The sequence below is a fragment of the Clytia hemisphaerica genome, unplaced genomic scaffold (assembly GCF_902728285.1).
Source record: "Clytia hemisphaerica strain Z4C2 unplaced genomic scaffold, Clytia hemisphaerica genome assembly, whole genome shotgun sequence".
Taxonomy (NCBI): domain Eukaryota; kingdom Metazoa; phylum Cnidaria; class Hydrozoa; order Leptothecata; family Clytiidae; genus Clytia; species Clytia hemisphaerica.
The window spans coordinates 1,604,305-1,619,714 of record NW_027104594.1 but is presented as its reverse complement, the minus strand read 5'-3'; the positions used below and the strand labels follow the sequence as shown (position 1 = coordinate 1,619,714).

Sequence of the window (15,410 nt, the reverse complement as noted above, 5' to 3'; positions counted from 1 at the left end):
GTTGAGCTTGTCATGATGGAGGCAGATAGAAAGACAATTGAGACTGTCAGCTTTATGCTGGAAAACTAGTATATTCGATAGTAAAAACGTTATGCGTAGCTAATCTACCATTATGGAAAATGACATAATAAAATACGGAACAAAAAGCAAATAAGACAAATAAAAGCTAAAAACATAATAAAAATATCAACACTCCCTCTTTAGGATTACTTTCATTTTCGTTTACTGTCCGAAAAGAAATTGTCCGAATTTGACTAGGAGATGTCTTTTTGGTGGTTTGGTGAAGACATCTGCAACATTGTCATCAGATGGTACACAATCAATAACTACATTTCCATTCGAATAGACTTCTCGAATAAAGTGGCAACGAATATCAATGTGTTTCGATTTAGAATGTTTAACAGGGTTCTTAATCAATGACAATGCTCCTTGATTGTCGTTCTTGATGATGGTTGGTTGTAAATCGTGCTCTGTCAGTTCATTTAGAAGACGAGCAAGATAGATGGTTTCTTGACATGTGATTGACAACGAAACGTATTCGGCTTCACAAGTCGATATGCAACGGAGGTTTGCTTCTTGGATTTCCAACTGATTGGTGGACCATGTTCGGTGAGGCTAATGTGATAACCAGTGATGCTACGACGGTCATCAGTTGAAGACGCCCAATCAGCATCGCAGAATGCGTGGATTCGAAGGTTGAACTGCGATTTTCGGAAAGTTAAATGTTTATCAACAGTTCCTTTGATGTATTGGAAGACGTGTTTGAGCATTGCCCAATCTGATGATTCAGGGCAAGATAGATGTCGAGATAATTTCGTCACGACAAAAGCGATATCGGGTCTTGTGCACGTCATAGCGTAAATTAGACTTCCAACCATTTTACGGTACTTCTGGTTGTCGGTCTCGTCGGATTTCGAATCATTGTAAGCTTTGAGGTTTTGCTCACGTGGTGTAGATCGGGGTTTACAGTCCCATAGAAGTTTTTAAAACAGCTTCAAGGTAATGTGATTGCGACATGGTGATGAATTCCTCTGTCTGTTTGAAGTTAATACCGAGGAAGGTAGATAGTTGTCCGAGGTCTTTCATCTTAAATTTTGATGAGAATTTTGATTTCAGTTGTGCCATGTGGGACTCGGTACGTGTGGCGATAATAATGTCGTCTACCCAAACGAGTAGGATGGCGGTTCCACCCTGTTGAAAATAGACGCATGGGTCTGCTGATGATTGCTTGAAGGATAGTTCGTTAATGAGATAATCGTGTACAAGAGTGTGCCAATTACGACCGCTCTGTTTTAATCCGTAAAGCGACTTGTTCAACTTCCACACTTTATTGACGGGTTCATATCCTTTCGGTGGAGTAACATATACGTCCTCATCGATTGGAGCGTGAAGTTAAGCACTCTTGACATCCATTAGATGGAGTACTAGATCGTTCTGTATGGCGATTTGCATTATGGTACGGACTGATTCCATGCGGGCTGTCGGAGAGAACGTTTCGGTATAATCAATTTAATTTCATCATCCATTGCGGCTGCCCATTTTTGCGAATCTGGGCTGGTCATGGCTTCCTGGTAAGTAAGCGGGGCATTCACCAGGTAGCAAAAATCAATGTGGTTGATGGAATCAGTGTCCTCTTTCACATCTTCATCTTTCATTGGTTGTTGACGGCTCCTCAATGGATAGCTTTTACGTTGCTCTGGACTGACTACTGGCTTGAATGGTTCTGTCTCTGTCTTAACTTCTTGCTCCTCAGGTTCAGTTGGAGGCAAGAGTAGATCTGATTCCGGTTTAGTTTCAAATTTATCGGTGAACTTTACGAGTCGATATTTCATGACAGTACGTTTGTCTGGGTGATAGACGAGGTATGATGGGCTGTCACGATCGTACCCAACAAAATAACCCTTTTTGCATCGAGGGTCTAGTTTCTTTGGGTCATGGATGAGAGGGTAGCAAACACTTCCGAATAGATGCATCTTCGAGATGTCGGGTTTCCTTCCAGTGATTACGCTGTACGGTGTAGTTTTCAATCTTTGCACATAGCAACGGTTTCGAATATGTGTGGCGGTTAGGACAGCGTAAGTCCATAGTGACTTTGGTAGGTTGGCTTCGATTAACAAAGATCGTGCCATCTCGAAAAGTGTTCTCCAGTTTCGTTCTGCTGTCCCATTTTGGTGTGGCGAGTAGGGCGATGTCAATTCATATTTGATATTGTACTTTAACAAAAGTGCTTTGAATTCAGCTGATATATACTCTCCCCCATTGCCACTACGTAGACGATCGGTATCTCCTGTGGGTAGAAATTCAGTATGAAAGTTGAAAGTTTTAACATTACCAAATGGGTTGGTATCCGCTAAGAATTTCTCGGTTGCTTGCAATGCATCTGACTTGTTTTTCAGGAAGTATGTAAACGAGCATCCTGAAAAATCGTCAACAAAAATGATAGCATAGCGGTGGCCATCTTTAGCTACAGGATCGACAGGACCAGCAAGGTCAGTGTGGACTAATTCGAAGGGTTTGGTAGCTCGGATGTCAGCATCTCGGTTACGAGTGTTGGTCTGTTTGGCGAGAATACATGTTTCACAATCAAAGTCACTTTTATCTGAAATGTTCATACCTTGGGCGACTCCTTCTAGCTTTTTGACGTCTGAAAGGTTGCAATGACCTAGAAGTTTGTGCCATGTCTTGAGCGATTCAGTTCTGGTATCGGATATTAATGTCTTACAGAGGTAGTACAATCGACCATGTTGCTCGATCGGGAATGTGGTACCATCATTGGTAATAAGTTCAGCATGATCACCTTCAAAGTTCAATTTTGTTCCTTTCTTTGTTGCTGCTTGGACTGAGAAAATGCATTGTGGAAATGAAGGTACATACAATACATTGTCTAATTTTGCATTAACGACTTTTCCAGTGGAAGATAACAAAGAAATTGACACTGTCCCTTTTTTCTTTGCTAGGTTGTTAGATCTGGAACCGTCAGCATGTTCGATGAAATGTTGGTCTGGTTTGAAAGTTGTATCAATGTCAATAAAGTTTGAGTCTGTGTTCACAATGTGGGTGGTTGCACCACAATCAACTAGAAATTTGTCTGATGAAGTTTTTAAAAGCAGTTTGTTGCTATCCTCAACTGTGAATACAAATGAAAATGTCCTTCTGATTCGTCCAAAACGGTTTTAGCTATGTGTTGTCGTTTTTGTTTGCGACATGTCTCGTTCGAATGGGAATTGGTTTTATGATATGAGCAATACGGTTTGTCGTAGTTTTGCTTTTTGGGTTTGCGACAGTCGGTTGATTTGTGGCCAGCAGCACCACAATTAAAGCATGGGAGTTTCTTGGTACGATAGGAGTCTGTCTTCATGATATTATCACCTTCAGTTGAGTCAGGACGTTTGTTACGAGTCTGTTCTGTATCCTCGAAGTTCTTGGGGGCTTGTTTGAATTTTTGAAAATCTTGCACTACGTCCTCTGATTGGGTAGTAACGGCTATAAAGGATTTGTATTGATCTGGGAGTCCTTTTACAACCATGGCCACAAGAAGGCCATCACTCACGGTTTCCTTGGCGGTACGTAGGGCATTTGCAGCTGACTCAGCTCGTAAGATGTAGTCAGTGATTGATTCATTGTTTCGTTTGATCAAAGAGGTCAACTGAGTGTACAAAGTTATTATCCTGAACCAGCATAGTGTTCCTTGAGGATTTTGAATGCAAGTCTACCATTGTCTCTTGCATCTCTCATAATAAGTGAAATGGAACGTTCGTCTAAGAATTGGATGAGTTCAGAGAAAGCTAATTCGTTTTTCTCAGCTGTAATTTCATCTTCAGAAAGGAAAACATGTTTCAGTTTACGAATGTTCATGTATCCTAAGAACTTCACCTCCCACAGCTCAAATTTTCTTTCATCTCCATCGAAAGCAGTGTTCTGCCAAAGATTGTTCGCACTGGGCCCATAACCTGTTGAGCTTGTCATGATGGAGGCAGATAGAAAAGACAATTGAGACTGTCAGCTTTATGCTGGAAAAACTAGTATATTCGATAGTAAAAACGTTATGCGTAGCTAATCTACCATTATGGAAAATGACATAATAAAATACGGAACAAAAAGCAAATAAGACAAATAATAGCTAAAACATAATAAAAATATCAACAATCTCGCCTCGATGGCTGGACCTAGTTGATCTCTTCAGTGGCTAACTTTACGTACTTATTGTTGAGGCTTTTCTTTTTCACGTAGTGGTTCATGGTCATCTCGATGGCTAGAACTAGTTGGTCTCTTCGGTGGCTAACTTTACGTACTTATTTTTTTAGGCTTTTCTTTTTCACGTAGTGGTTCATGGTCATCTCGATGGCTAGAACTAGTTGGTCTCTTCGGTGGCTAACTTTACGTACTTATTTTTGAGGCTTTTCTTTTTCATGAAGTGGTTCCATGCTCATCTTTATGGCTAGAAAACTAGTGGCTAACTTTATACATAGACCTTTTTTCAAAGAGGCCACCATGTTGAATAATTATGTAGTGCAGCAGAAAAACAATGATAAAACCATGCATATATTACAATATGCATGATACAGTAATTAGCATGGCTCTATCATTGTTTTTATGGCTGGACTACATAATTATTCAACAGGACATCATCTGTGAAAAAAGGTCTATTCTGCCATGACTGGGCTGGACTGGGGAAAATACTGTGTAATCGAAAAATATTTTCTCTGGTTTAACTTAGGTCACACTAAATTGTTTTATTATTTTATGGGCCCGAACGACCCTTTTTTTTAATAAAAATAATAATAATAATAATATTGAATTTGTAAAGCTGGAGGATGGACTAATAAAGATTTAAAAAAGAGTCTAGTTTCCACCAATCGTCCCAAGTTAGAGCAGTTGACGGTACTGCTTTAAAACATTACAAATTAAATATTTTAGATTTTGACCTTTGGACCCTATTTGATGAGATTTATTTTTATTTTACGAACTGACCTATATTTTTCTTAAGGTGTTTCCTTAGAATATTACCTTTAAGGAAGAAATTTTGGCGGAAAGAAACTTTGGCGGATTTGGCCAATCCCTCCAAAATTTCTTTTTTCGCCATCCGCCAAATTAAATTAAACAAAAAAATTAACTTTTTGAAAATAGGATCTCTTAAGATGTCTGCATTTTTTTGTTTTTTTTACACCATTTTAAGGATAAATTTTTCCAGCAAACGCCGAATTATATTCCTGTCAAAATTTCTGCCTTTGAGGTAGAAAAAAATTTGTCTTGGCTTATATTATATATACTTAGCTTTTTTTTTAGCGACTGGAGATGATCGCAATTCTAGACCCATTATGCTGTGGGTATGCAAAGGTTGCCATGAAGCTTTTCTTGTTCAAATTTTAAACCACTTTTTCATTACATAGCTAGATATTCGATTGTTACAGGCTATTCTCTAACTCAAAAGATCTGGAGCAACTTTTAGAGTCTACTTTTATTATCTTTTTTTTTAAACTTACATTTTATAGAATATTACATTGTAGTTAAAAATGAAAAAAACTGTAATAGTATTTCATATCTTTTGAGATTACTTTATTGAGTAACATTTTTGTAAATTATTACCTTACCTGACGTAGTTTCAGTGAAAAAAAGAAAATTGAGATCATAAATTATCATGACACTTTTGTCTTAATTTCCTCCACATGCGAAAAAGTGAAAAGTGCATAATTCTCATGAAATTTAGAAATGTCTAAAATTCTCAACATCTAAGGTGTCTTTTATTTTACAGACGAAATTGAAACTAAAAAACCTCGGCTAGAATTTTATTTAGTTGAATTTTTGGATCAATTTTCACGAACTTGATTAATAAAAATTAAATTTCGAAGAAACGCTTTAAATCTGATAAAAGATCCTGATATCGGAAATGCGGTCATTTTCAAAACGTTGACTCGGGTTCAAGTATACTATTTTTGACAGTCAGACATTTGTATTTTCGTCTAATCCCACATGGCTTTTTCGGAGTAAAGTTACTAGTATGAAAAAACTATAGTTTGTTCATTTTTATTCAAAAGAATGATAAAATCATGACTAGAAACAAAGCCTAAAATTTTTGAATAAAATGAAATGAATAAATCAATAATAACGCAACCGATAAATCAGTGATAACGCAATAATTCAAAAATTCTTGACCAAAATATTTGCCTAAAAAACGCTTTATAAATTAACATAATATAAAGAATATGGGGAATTTAGGCATTTGAAAGAAATAAACGTTGTACAACTTTCATAGTAAAGCCATAGAATTTGGTTTTCACTTTGAAGACTAATGGTATCAAGTTTTCCCCATTGTGTACTTTGGCATCTGCTTAGTACTCAAAATACCAAACATATACCGAAGAACTGCTTAACTTTCCAGAAAGCTGTTTATCATTTGAGTTAATTTTCCTATACAATGGTAGCCGCAAAAAGGATTTATTTGAAAATGTTATCTTAATAATTTTCTTCTCATCATTAAACATATGTTTTGAAATTTAATAATTTAGACCCGCCACTGACCCCTTTCCTTTTCATGTACGTACTTGTATGGTTTAAATTTTCATTGTTAGCTGATTTAATATTTAGTTACGTACACCAATCAGACAGTTGGATTTTGCAATTTCAAAATAAAAAAATGACAAATCGACCAATCAGATCAATCAGAATGATAAATGGCTTTCTGAAAAGTTAGTTCTTAGATTCCTTCAGTGAAAATTTTAAAAGGAAACATATGGAAAATACATTGGTAGCATAAAATAAATGACTTTGAATAGAATAAATTCATGTAATTACAACTTTTGTTGTTTTTTGTGGTAAATAAAAAAATATACAAGAAACTATAAAAACAGAAAAAGCTTTTGAATCAGAATGAAAAATTCAAGTTATAAAAACCTTGGTGAAAGAAAATAAAGCAAAATAAACAGCAACAGCAACTCTGTAAAAAGTAATTTGGCTTGTCCAAATTGTAAAATCATTTCATACTCAGTTGCTTTAAGTGCGTTTTCATCTCTTTGAGAATTTCAATTTACTAGCAATTTTGAAAACCCTATAACTTTTGAGTCATATTATTTTTTGGTTTATTTATTTTTGCTATCGACAAATAATATGAAATTACAATCTGCTTCAAAAATATTTGTATTATTTTTTTTATTTACTCCAGGAAATGGCTTTAAAGTCAAAAAACATACATTGTTTCGATATTTTGGCTGTTCCGCTACCCTAATTTTTTGTTTTAAGCTTAGATATTTTCACAAGTTATTCTATAGATGTGTATGTTATTGAATCAAACTGGCGAACACAAAAAAAATATCAACTCCAGTCAAATATAGAGGGACAAAGGTCATGAAAATGCAATTAGGCGACATTAAACAGCTTTTTTCGACTCTTTTAAAATATATTTTTTGAGTTCGCCAGTTAGATTCGTAAAAATTAAATAATTGGCTACATGAATGACCAAAAAAAAATTGAAATATCTTAAGATTTGATTAGCGGAAGACAAGGTATAAGTATGTACCCTACCTTTTTGAGTGGTCATTTTATATAATTTCCCTTTCCATGTTTGAAAATACGTTTTATGATTTTCTCTTTACAGTATGCAGCACTAATTGAATTTAATACAAAAGACTTCTTTTAACAAATTTAGTAGTAAACATATCTAGTAAACAAAAAGAGAACTTCCAATATACAATTTCGAGAAACGTCTTCTTGCAAAGTAAAAAGTTACTGAGGCGTGACAACACGCACTTAAAGAAACTGAGTACAATATAATGCAAATGAAAAAGTCCAACATTATTATAAAAAATGCAGATACAAAATTATAATATGGACCTCAAGACAAGTTAAAGCAAACCAATACAAAATGAAATAATAATAATAATAATATGCCTAACCTCGATGTCGAGTAAAATACTAACAAGTTTATATACATATGTCTACTACAAAAGGGTAAATACTATGAAAACTATCTTCGCTTTTTTGTTTTCTTCGTTCACAAAATGAAATATATGTATATTATATATCAATATTGTTATAGTTTTGCATAGATTTTGTGGACTGCATGTCCGGCTATGTAATTGAGGGCTGCCTTCTCCTTTTACCCCAGTGCAGTTCTAATATCAACATTTGCATCACTTTGATTTGGCTTTAGATGCTTTACACAACTGCTAGCAAATTCCAACATTAGAAGCGGCTAGTTCGAAACGCAGGTCACAGGTCAACAGGTCACAGGTCAACAAAGTGCAGACCGGAAAAAAAGATAATAAGATTATAACATATACATAACATATGTCATGTGATAATCTTTCAGCAGATTCTTTGATTAGTCTAATAATATCCATCGATCCAAGTTTGTCACTTGCAATTTTTGTTTTTTCCTCCTTCTCTTTAACTTTTTCCAAATACACTTCATGTGGATGTTTTGCTGCTTTATGTCTCTTTATTCCACCCTTGCAAATCTTTCCGCATATTTCACAAGCAAATGTTTCCACTGATGATGTTTCTGCAAGCTGTAGACAAAGAAATCAAAAGTTGAATTATTAACTTTCAATTAGAGTTAATTTTCCAAGTATTTTCCATCATTGAAACTGGAAGAATCAAGAAAACTGGATTGTTAAACTGATTGAAAGAAAAGGTTTTTGAAAGGTCTAGATTATGTTGCTCTATTCTTGATTTGGGTATCCTACATCCTAACCAAACATAAGTATAGAAACTACTGCACCCTTACATTTAAAAAGCAGTCAAAAGTAAAGCAAATATTATTTGTATAATAAAGGGAAGGTGTGCGTGTGACAAAGAACAAAGATTTGGTACTTACATCTGACTCCATAGAGTTAATCTGCTCCGATAATTCTTCCTCGCAGTCGAAAAACCCAGCATCAAGCAAGGAAAGGATATCTTCAATTGGGGAATCACTGCCTTAATTACTTGAGCTGGCCGCCATTTTGAATTTTTCTTCCCATTCAGAAGGTCTGGGCACGGGTATCTCGAGTTCCCCTCGCTAAAACAATGCGCCTATTGTTCGTTTCCCGTCTATGGAATTTTTCTTTAGTCGATGGTCAATCTTCAAGGTTTGCGAAGCCTTGTCGTCCGTCTTGATGGACAGTGATAAAGTGATATGAGGGTGATTTTTTCCAAAAATTGTAAAATGCCCCCGCCCCACCCCTACAATTAAGCACAAAAGAGTGTAAGGTATGCTATTTTTCTCAATGATTCAAATTTTTAAAAGATTTTTAGGATCCTCTTCTAGCCCCTTCGTCGGGTGTAATGGGTCAAAGTCGTGGGAAAAAGCTAGAATTTAGCCTTTGTGTAGTGGTAAATACCCTATTGGTAGTTTTATTCTGGGTTTTGATATCATCCTTACTGTACAATTAGATACTGAAGTATGAAAAACGACATTATTTTTGGTACGATTATTTTTTCGGTGAACAAATATTGTTGACCATGTGTTTTTTTGTGCTCTGTCAGTCTCGAATTAGTAGCAAATCGTTTCTTACACGAGGGACACTTGAACCGTTTTTTCCCATCATGATTAGTGGCAAAATGACGTTGATGGTCCCACTTATCTCTAGCCACCTTGCCACAAACCTTGCACGTTTTGATTTTGCGTTTGGCATCTTCCATGCTTTGAAGTAGTGGTTGCACCTGTGGCCGTTGATCCGAAACATCAAAAATGATTATCGCATCTACAAGTTGCTCATTCTTCGAACAGGTTGGCCCTGCTTCTTCATTTGTTGTTTCCTATCAGAGCAAATTTAGATCTATTGTCAGAAAAAAAAATCGAAATTTACTTTTTACGAGGAAAAATTACTTTTTGACATCTTTGGGACCAGTCACTCGAAGATTTTCGGAATATTTTAGAATTCTTCCCCCAGGAAAACAGAGCCCAAACCAAAGCATAAACTCGAAAGATTTATGTTAGAATTAAGCATCCCTCAAGCATTTTCAGCCTTATTAAGCTTTCGACCTAAGCATCTCAGAGACTGTTTTCGGATTTTTATATGCTTATAAAAAAAAACATGTAAGGCAAATCAAAGAAATTTCCTGTTCATTGTGAGACAAACTGGTTCTTCAAATGCTTACCTTGTTTTTATTCATGGTGGTGTCTTGTGTCTTTACCTTTCGTGGTTTGTAAAAGAAAGAAAATTCAAAATAATTTCTACAAAGAAAAACAACTTATGTAGGAGAGTGGGGGAAAGTGTATGCACCAATTAAATTTCTAGATTCAATGAAAAAAATTCAATCAAAACATTCGAAATTTTCTAACCCATCAATATTTTCTTAAAAGGAGAAATATTTTCACATACAAATTACACGATTCATGATTTGTTTTGTCACTAAATTTTATGCAAATAAACTAGCTTCAAATAGTTATAGATTCCACATTTTATCACTTGTTAAGCACGTGTTCTTAGATTTTCTGTCTTTCCTTCACACCAGAACTTTCCAATATCTAACAGAAGTTTGCAATGGGTGATACCAAAATTGGACGTTTTATTTCCTCCAGTGTAAGTGCTTCAGACCATCACTATGATTTGATAGCGTATAATCAATACCGAATAAAGCAAAGATGGAGACGTCTTTTTTTACATCGGGATCAGTGCTCCCACAATGGCACATTAAGCCAAAATCTTATAGTAGAATGGTATGTCAGCGAGATCCAGCAAATCGATACAATTCAAATGCCATAAAAATCATCAACAAAAATGGCGATGCTGCGGGGATGATGCCGCGTGACATGGCAAAGGCTGTTGCAGGTTTGCTGGACAATGGGGTGATACTCCACGCCAGCGTAGTTTATGTTGGAGAGCGTCAGTTTAGGAGCATTGTCACCTTAGACTTTTGAGGGACATGCTGACTAAGAACGAGTTAAAGCAGGTAAGCATCTGACAAGCTATTGTGCGTGCAGCGAGACCGCGATCCTGCATCTCACCAATCATGTTTGTGTTGGGCGTAGATGCAGAAAAAGTGTTTGGTTCAAGATGGCTTTTGACCGAACTAAGGCTTCTTGGATTTTCCGTGAGCTATGACGAAGTGTCCAGGTTTAAACGAAATGTGGTAAAGGACGAGAGCATCACTGACTTTCTCAAGTAAAATCTCATTGGCAGGTTTGGTCAATGGTCAAGTGAAGGGTACTCTCCATGGAATGGAGAAACCAAAAAAGTGCAGCAGAGACGGCAGATTCAGCAAACGGGATACAAAACTTACCATATCAACCACCGGAAGAAACTGGATTATCATTAGTGAAGCCTATCATGGAGCTGAATATGGCCAACGTCCTTCCCGAAAGTCTCATCTACGACAAAATCTGGCACACCCTTCACTTCCATCCAATGCTGCGTTCAAGCTGGTCTGGTTACATGAGTAGTGTTTCCTCTGGTTCCTATCCTGGTCAATCATCTGTCAGTCTGCTTTCAATCATTGACGTCAACCCTAACGACATGTCGTGCGTCTATTCAACTCTTAAGTTCGTCGAATCACAAACTCGAACCCTAGGCATCACCACACCTATCAATACCTTTGACCAACCATTGTGGATAATAGCATTTGAGATAATTAAAGCGAAATCATTGGATATGGTTTGTATGTTGTGTGGTTTTCATATGTTAATGAGTTTTCTGAGTAGCTGTTCCCGCACCGCCAAGCTCTGGCTACAATATCTAGAGTATATACAAGACAAAAAAATGAAGCGACTGCTTATGTAGTAATTTTCGTCATCTTTCGTGACTTCATCAGCATATAGCTCAACAAAAATTGATATCCTTTTTATAATGGAAGCTAGAAATTTCACAAAAACGTAAATAACAAGCTAGATGCTGAATGGACCTACCTGATGATGAAAGTTAGATAGCAATGCGAGGAGAAAAAAATCAGTCAGAAAATATATCGTTTAGCGAAAATGCATAACGCAATAAATTCATCATTGATTGTTGATGGGGGGAGAGGGAAGGGTTGTAGGGAAAAATTAATAGAAAGTTCTGGTCGCAAAAATCAGTTTTATTGACAATTGAATCATGCTTGATGGTGAACATTGTTATCAATAATGTTTTTGTGTGAAGAACATAGAAATACAAGGAAAACATATAATGAAAATCTGCAAAGACGGCGATTTCCGGCATTTTCAACCGGAAAAATTTTTTTCTCAAAAATCGAACTCGGCCATGTTTGAAAATTGCAAATACGCATCTTTCTGCAAAAAATCAGAAAAAGCTAAAGATGAAAATTCGAGAAAATGTAAAAAAAAAACGGTTTTCCGGCATATTTCTGGCATTTTCGGCCGGGAAAAAATATTTTTCGAAAATCGGGCTCCGTCCATTTTAGGTATTGTCATTTTGCATCAGTGTGCAAAATTTCATGAAAAAATATAAAGTACAGCTCGAGAAATTCAAGAAATACCGTTTTTCCGGCGAAAATAGGCTGTTCCGGCGATTTTTAGAAAGTTCCGGCTTCAAAAATCACTTTTATTGACAATTAAACCATGCTTGATGGTGGGCATTGCTATCAATAATGTTTTTGTGTGAAAAAACAACGAAATATAAGGAAAAAGTCCGATGAAAATCTGCAAAAACGGCGATTTCCGGGATATTTCCGGCATTTTCAGCCGGAATAGAATTTTCTCAAAAATCGGACTAGGCCATGTTTTAGACATTGTTAATACGCATCTTTGTGCAAAAATCAGAAAAAACTAATGATGAAATCTCGAGAAAATGCCAAAAAACCGGTTTTTCCGGCATATTTCCGGCATTTTCGGCCGGAAAAGTACGTTAATTGAAAATCAGGCTCTGTCATATTTTAGGTATTGCCATTTTGCATCAGTGTGCAAAATTTCATGAAAAAATATATAGTACAGCTCGAGAAATTCAAGAAATACTGTTTTTCCGGCGAAAATAGGCTGTTCCGGCGATTTTTAGAAAGTTCCGGCTTCAAAAATCACTTTTATTGACAATTAAACCATGCTTGATGGTGGTCATTGCTACAAATAATGTTTTTGTGTGAAAAAACAACGAAATATAAGGAAAAAGTCCAATGAAAATCTGCAAAAACGGCGATTTCCGCTATATTTCCGGCATTTTCAGCCGGAATAGAATTTTTCTCAAAAATCGGACTAATCCATGTTTTAGGCATTGCTAATACGCATCTTTGTGCAAAAAATCAGAAAAAACTAATGATGAAATCTCGAGAAAATGCCAAAAAACCGGTTTTTCCGGCATATTTCCGGCATTTTCGGCCGGAAATGAATTTTTTTCGAAAATCGGGCTCCGTCACATTTTGGGCATTACCATTTTGCATCTTTGTGCCAAAAATTAGGAAAAACTAATGAGCCAATCCCGAGAAAAGCTAGTAACGAACGGACGAACGGACGAACGGACGAACGGACGAACGAACGAACAGAGGTTAATTTATAGGACCTACAGCCCACCGGGGTAGGTCCAATAAAAACAATTTAAAAGCTATAACTATGTAATATGTAATAAAATATCATAAAAATTCTATTCGATTGAAATTCCCTGGATACAATAATAAAAAATATATTCCTATGAGACTGCATAATAATACCGCAGTAATAATACAAAAGAAATGGTTAAAATTGAAAAATTAGATATTAAAAGAAAATTCGCAAGGGAATATGCACGCAGACGTAGATTGAAGTATAAAAAACGAAAAAATCGAGTAGAACTCCCTTCTGGGTTTTTCAGAGAAATAGTCTAAAATAAATAAAACAAAAATCTAATTACATCGTATAAAACAAGTCCGCTTATTGAGGTTGTCAAGTCTTGCATTGACTCTATTGATAAAAGAGGTGACATTCCTAGAGATACTTTGGATTATTTTCTGGTTGAAAACCCTAAGATTGGTCGTTTTTATTTATTACCAAAAATCCTCAAACGACTTTACAGGGTTCCCGGAAGACCTGTTATTTCAAATTCTTCGTACTATACGGAGAATATTTCGGCATTTCTTGATTTTCAACTAAAGCCTTTAGCTAAACAGGTCAAATCATTTGTAAAAGACACAAATGATTTTTTGAAAAAACTTTCCTCTCTCCCTAATTTACCATCTGATACCATTTTATGCACTGCAGACGTAGTTCTCAAGTGAGTTACGGCATGTCCAAAGAAAAAGTGAACCAGTTCCACTCACTTTCAAAATGTCAAACATAGCTGGAAAGAAGCGCCTTGTGATGTAGATCAACGTGATAGGTGTTAGAAAATTTTAAGTTGAGGCTGTAAGAAGTTATAGCCCAAAAACCTGTATTATGACGTCATAAACATTACATAAAATTACGTCATAAAACTAAAAATTTGAATATCTCGTGAACTAAAAGTCATATAAACGTCAAATTTTGACCACAAATAGATATTGATGTAAGAAAATTTTGCGTTAAAAATCTTTTGAAAAAAAATGATGACGTCATTTTTTATAGCCAAAAATCGAAAATGGCTTAAAAATGCTGACGTCATCATTTTTCAGGAGATTTTGAAAATTTTAGTTCTAGAGAATTACGATATATTTGTTCTGTCAAAATTTCATATTGATATCATTAATAGTTTATGAGTTATTTAAATTTTAAGTTTCGTGACGTAATGTTACGTAATGTTTATGACGTCATAATACAGGTTTTTGGGCTATAACTTCTTATAGCCTCAACTTAAATTTTTCTAACACCTATCATGTTGATCTACATCATATGGCGCTTCTTTCAAGCTATGTTTGACATTTTGAAAGAGAGTGGAACTGGTTCACTTTTACCTTGGACATGCCGTAACTCACTTGAGTTGGCCTCTATCCTAGTATCCCCCATGAGGATGGTCTAGAATCGCTGCGCCGTGCTTTTGATAGTAGAGATGAAAAAACAATCTCTACCAGCAGTCTTTTGGAGCTTTCGAAATGTGTTCTAGAAAATAACATCTTTGAACACAACAGCGAGGTTTTTAAACAAAAGCAAGGTACAGCGATTGGTACTAAAATGGCACCAAACTATGCCATTCTCTTTATGAGTGATATTGAAGAAAAGATTCTTGATTCGGCACCACACAATCTTAAACCTTTAGTCTGGTGGAGATATATCGATGACATCTTCTTTCTCTGGCAGTACGGTGAAGAATCTCTGAAACTTTTCTTTGACCACTTAAATAGCGATGAAACCCATAAGAGTGTCAAATTTACTTTCGAATACTCTAATACATCCATCAATTTTTTGGAAGGGTTTATCGCAAGGGGAATAAACTAGCTACTGATCTCTACGTGAAGCCGACGGATACTCACCAGTATCTGGATGCTTCGTCCTGTCATGCCATTCACTCCAAGACTTCGATTCCGTACATCAGGCTCTAGATATCGCAGCTGCTCGGAGCCCCATGAATTGACTACGTTGAAACGAACTGTAGACATGGTGATAACGTGGTAGAAAGAAA

At 36.0% G+C, this 15,410-nt stretch overlaps 1 protein-coding gene and 1 pseudogene across 1 annotated transcript; both read right to left on the bottom strand.

Moving 5' to 3' along the window:
* The window catches only part of LOC136823935 (uncharacterized), a 400,726-nt pseudogene that overhangs the window by 81,689 nt on the left and 303,627 nt on the right, over positions 1 to 15,410 (bottom strand).
* LOC136823919 (uncharacterized) lies at positions 483 to 878 on the bottom strand. The gene has a single exon (XM_067080075.1). The coding sequence runs from the start codon at positions 876 to 878 to the stop codon at positions 483 to 485; it is 396 nt and encodes a 131-aa protein (XP_066936176.1).

Excerpts from the sequence above, each read along its gene's own strand:
- LOC136823919 (XM_067080075.1), bottom strand. The coding sequence starts at position 878 with ATGGTTGGAAGTCTAATTTACGCTATGACGTGCACAAGACCCGATATC.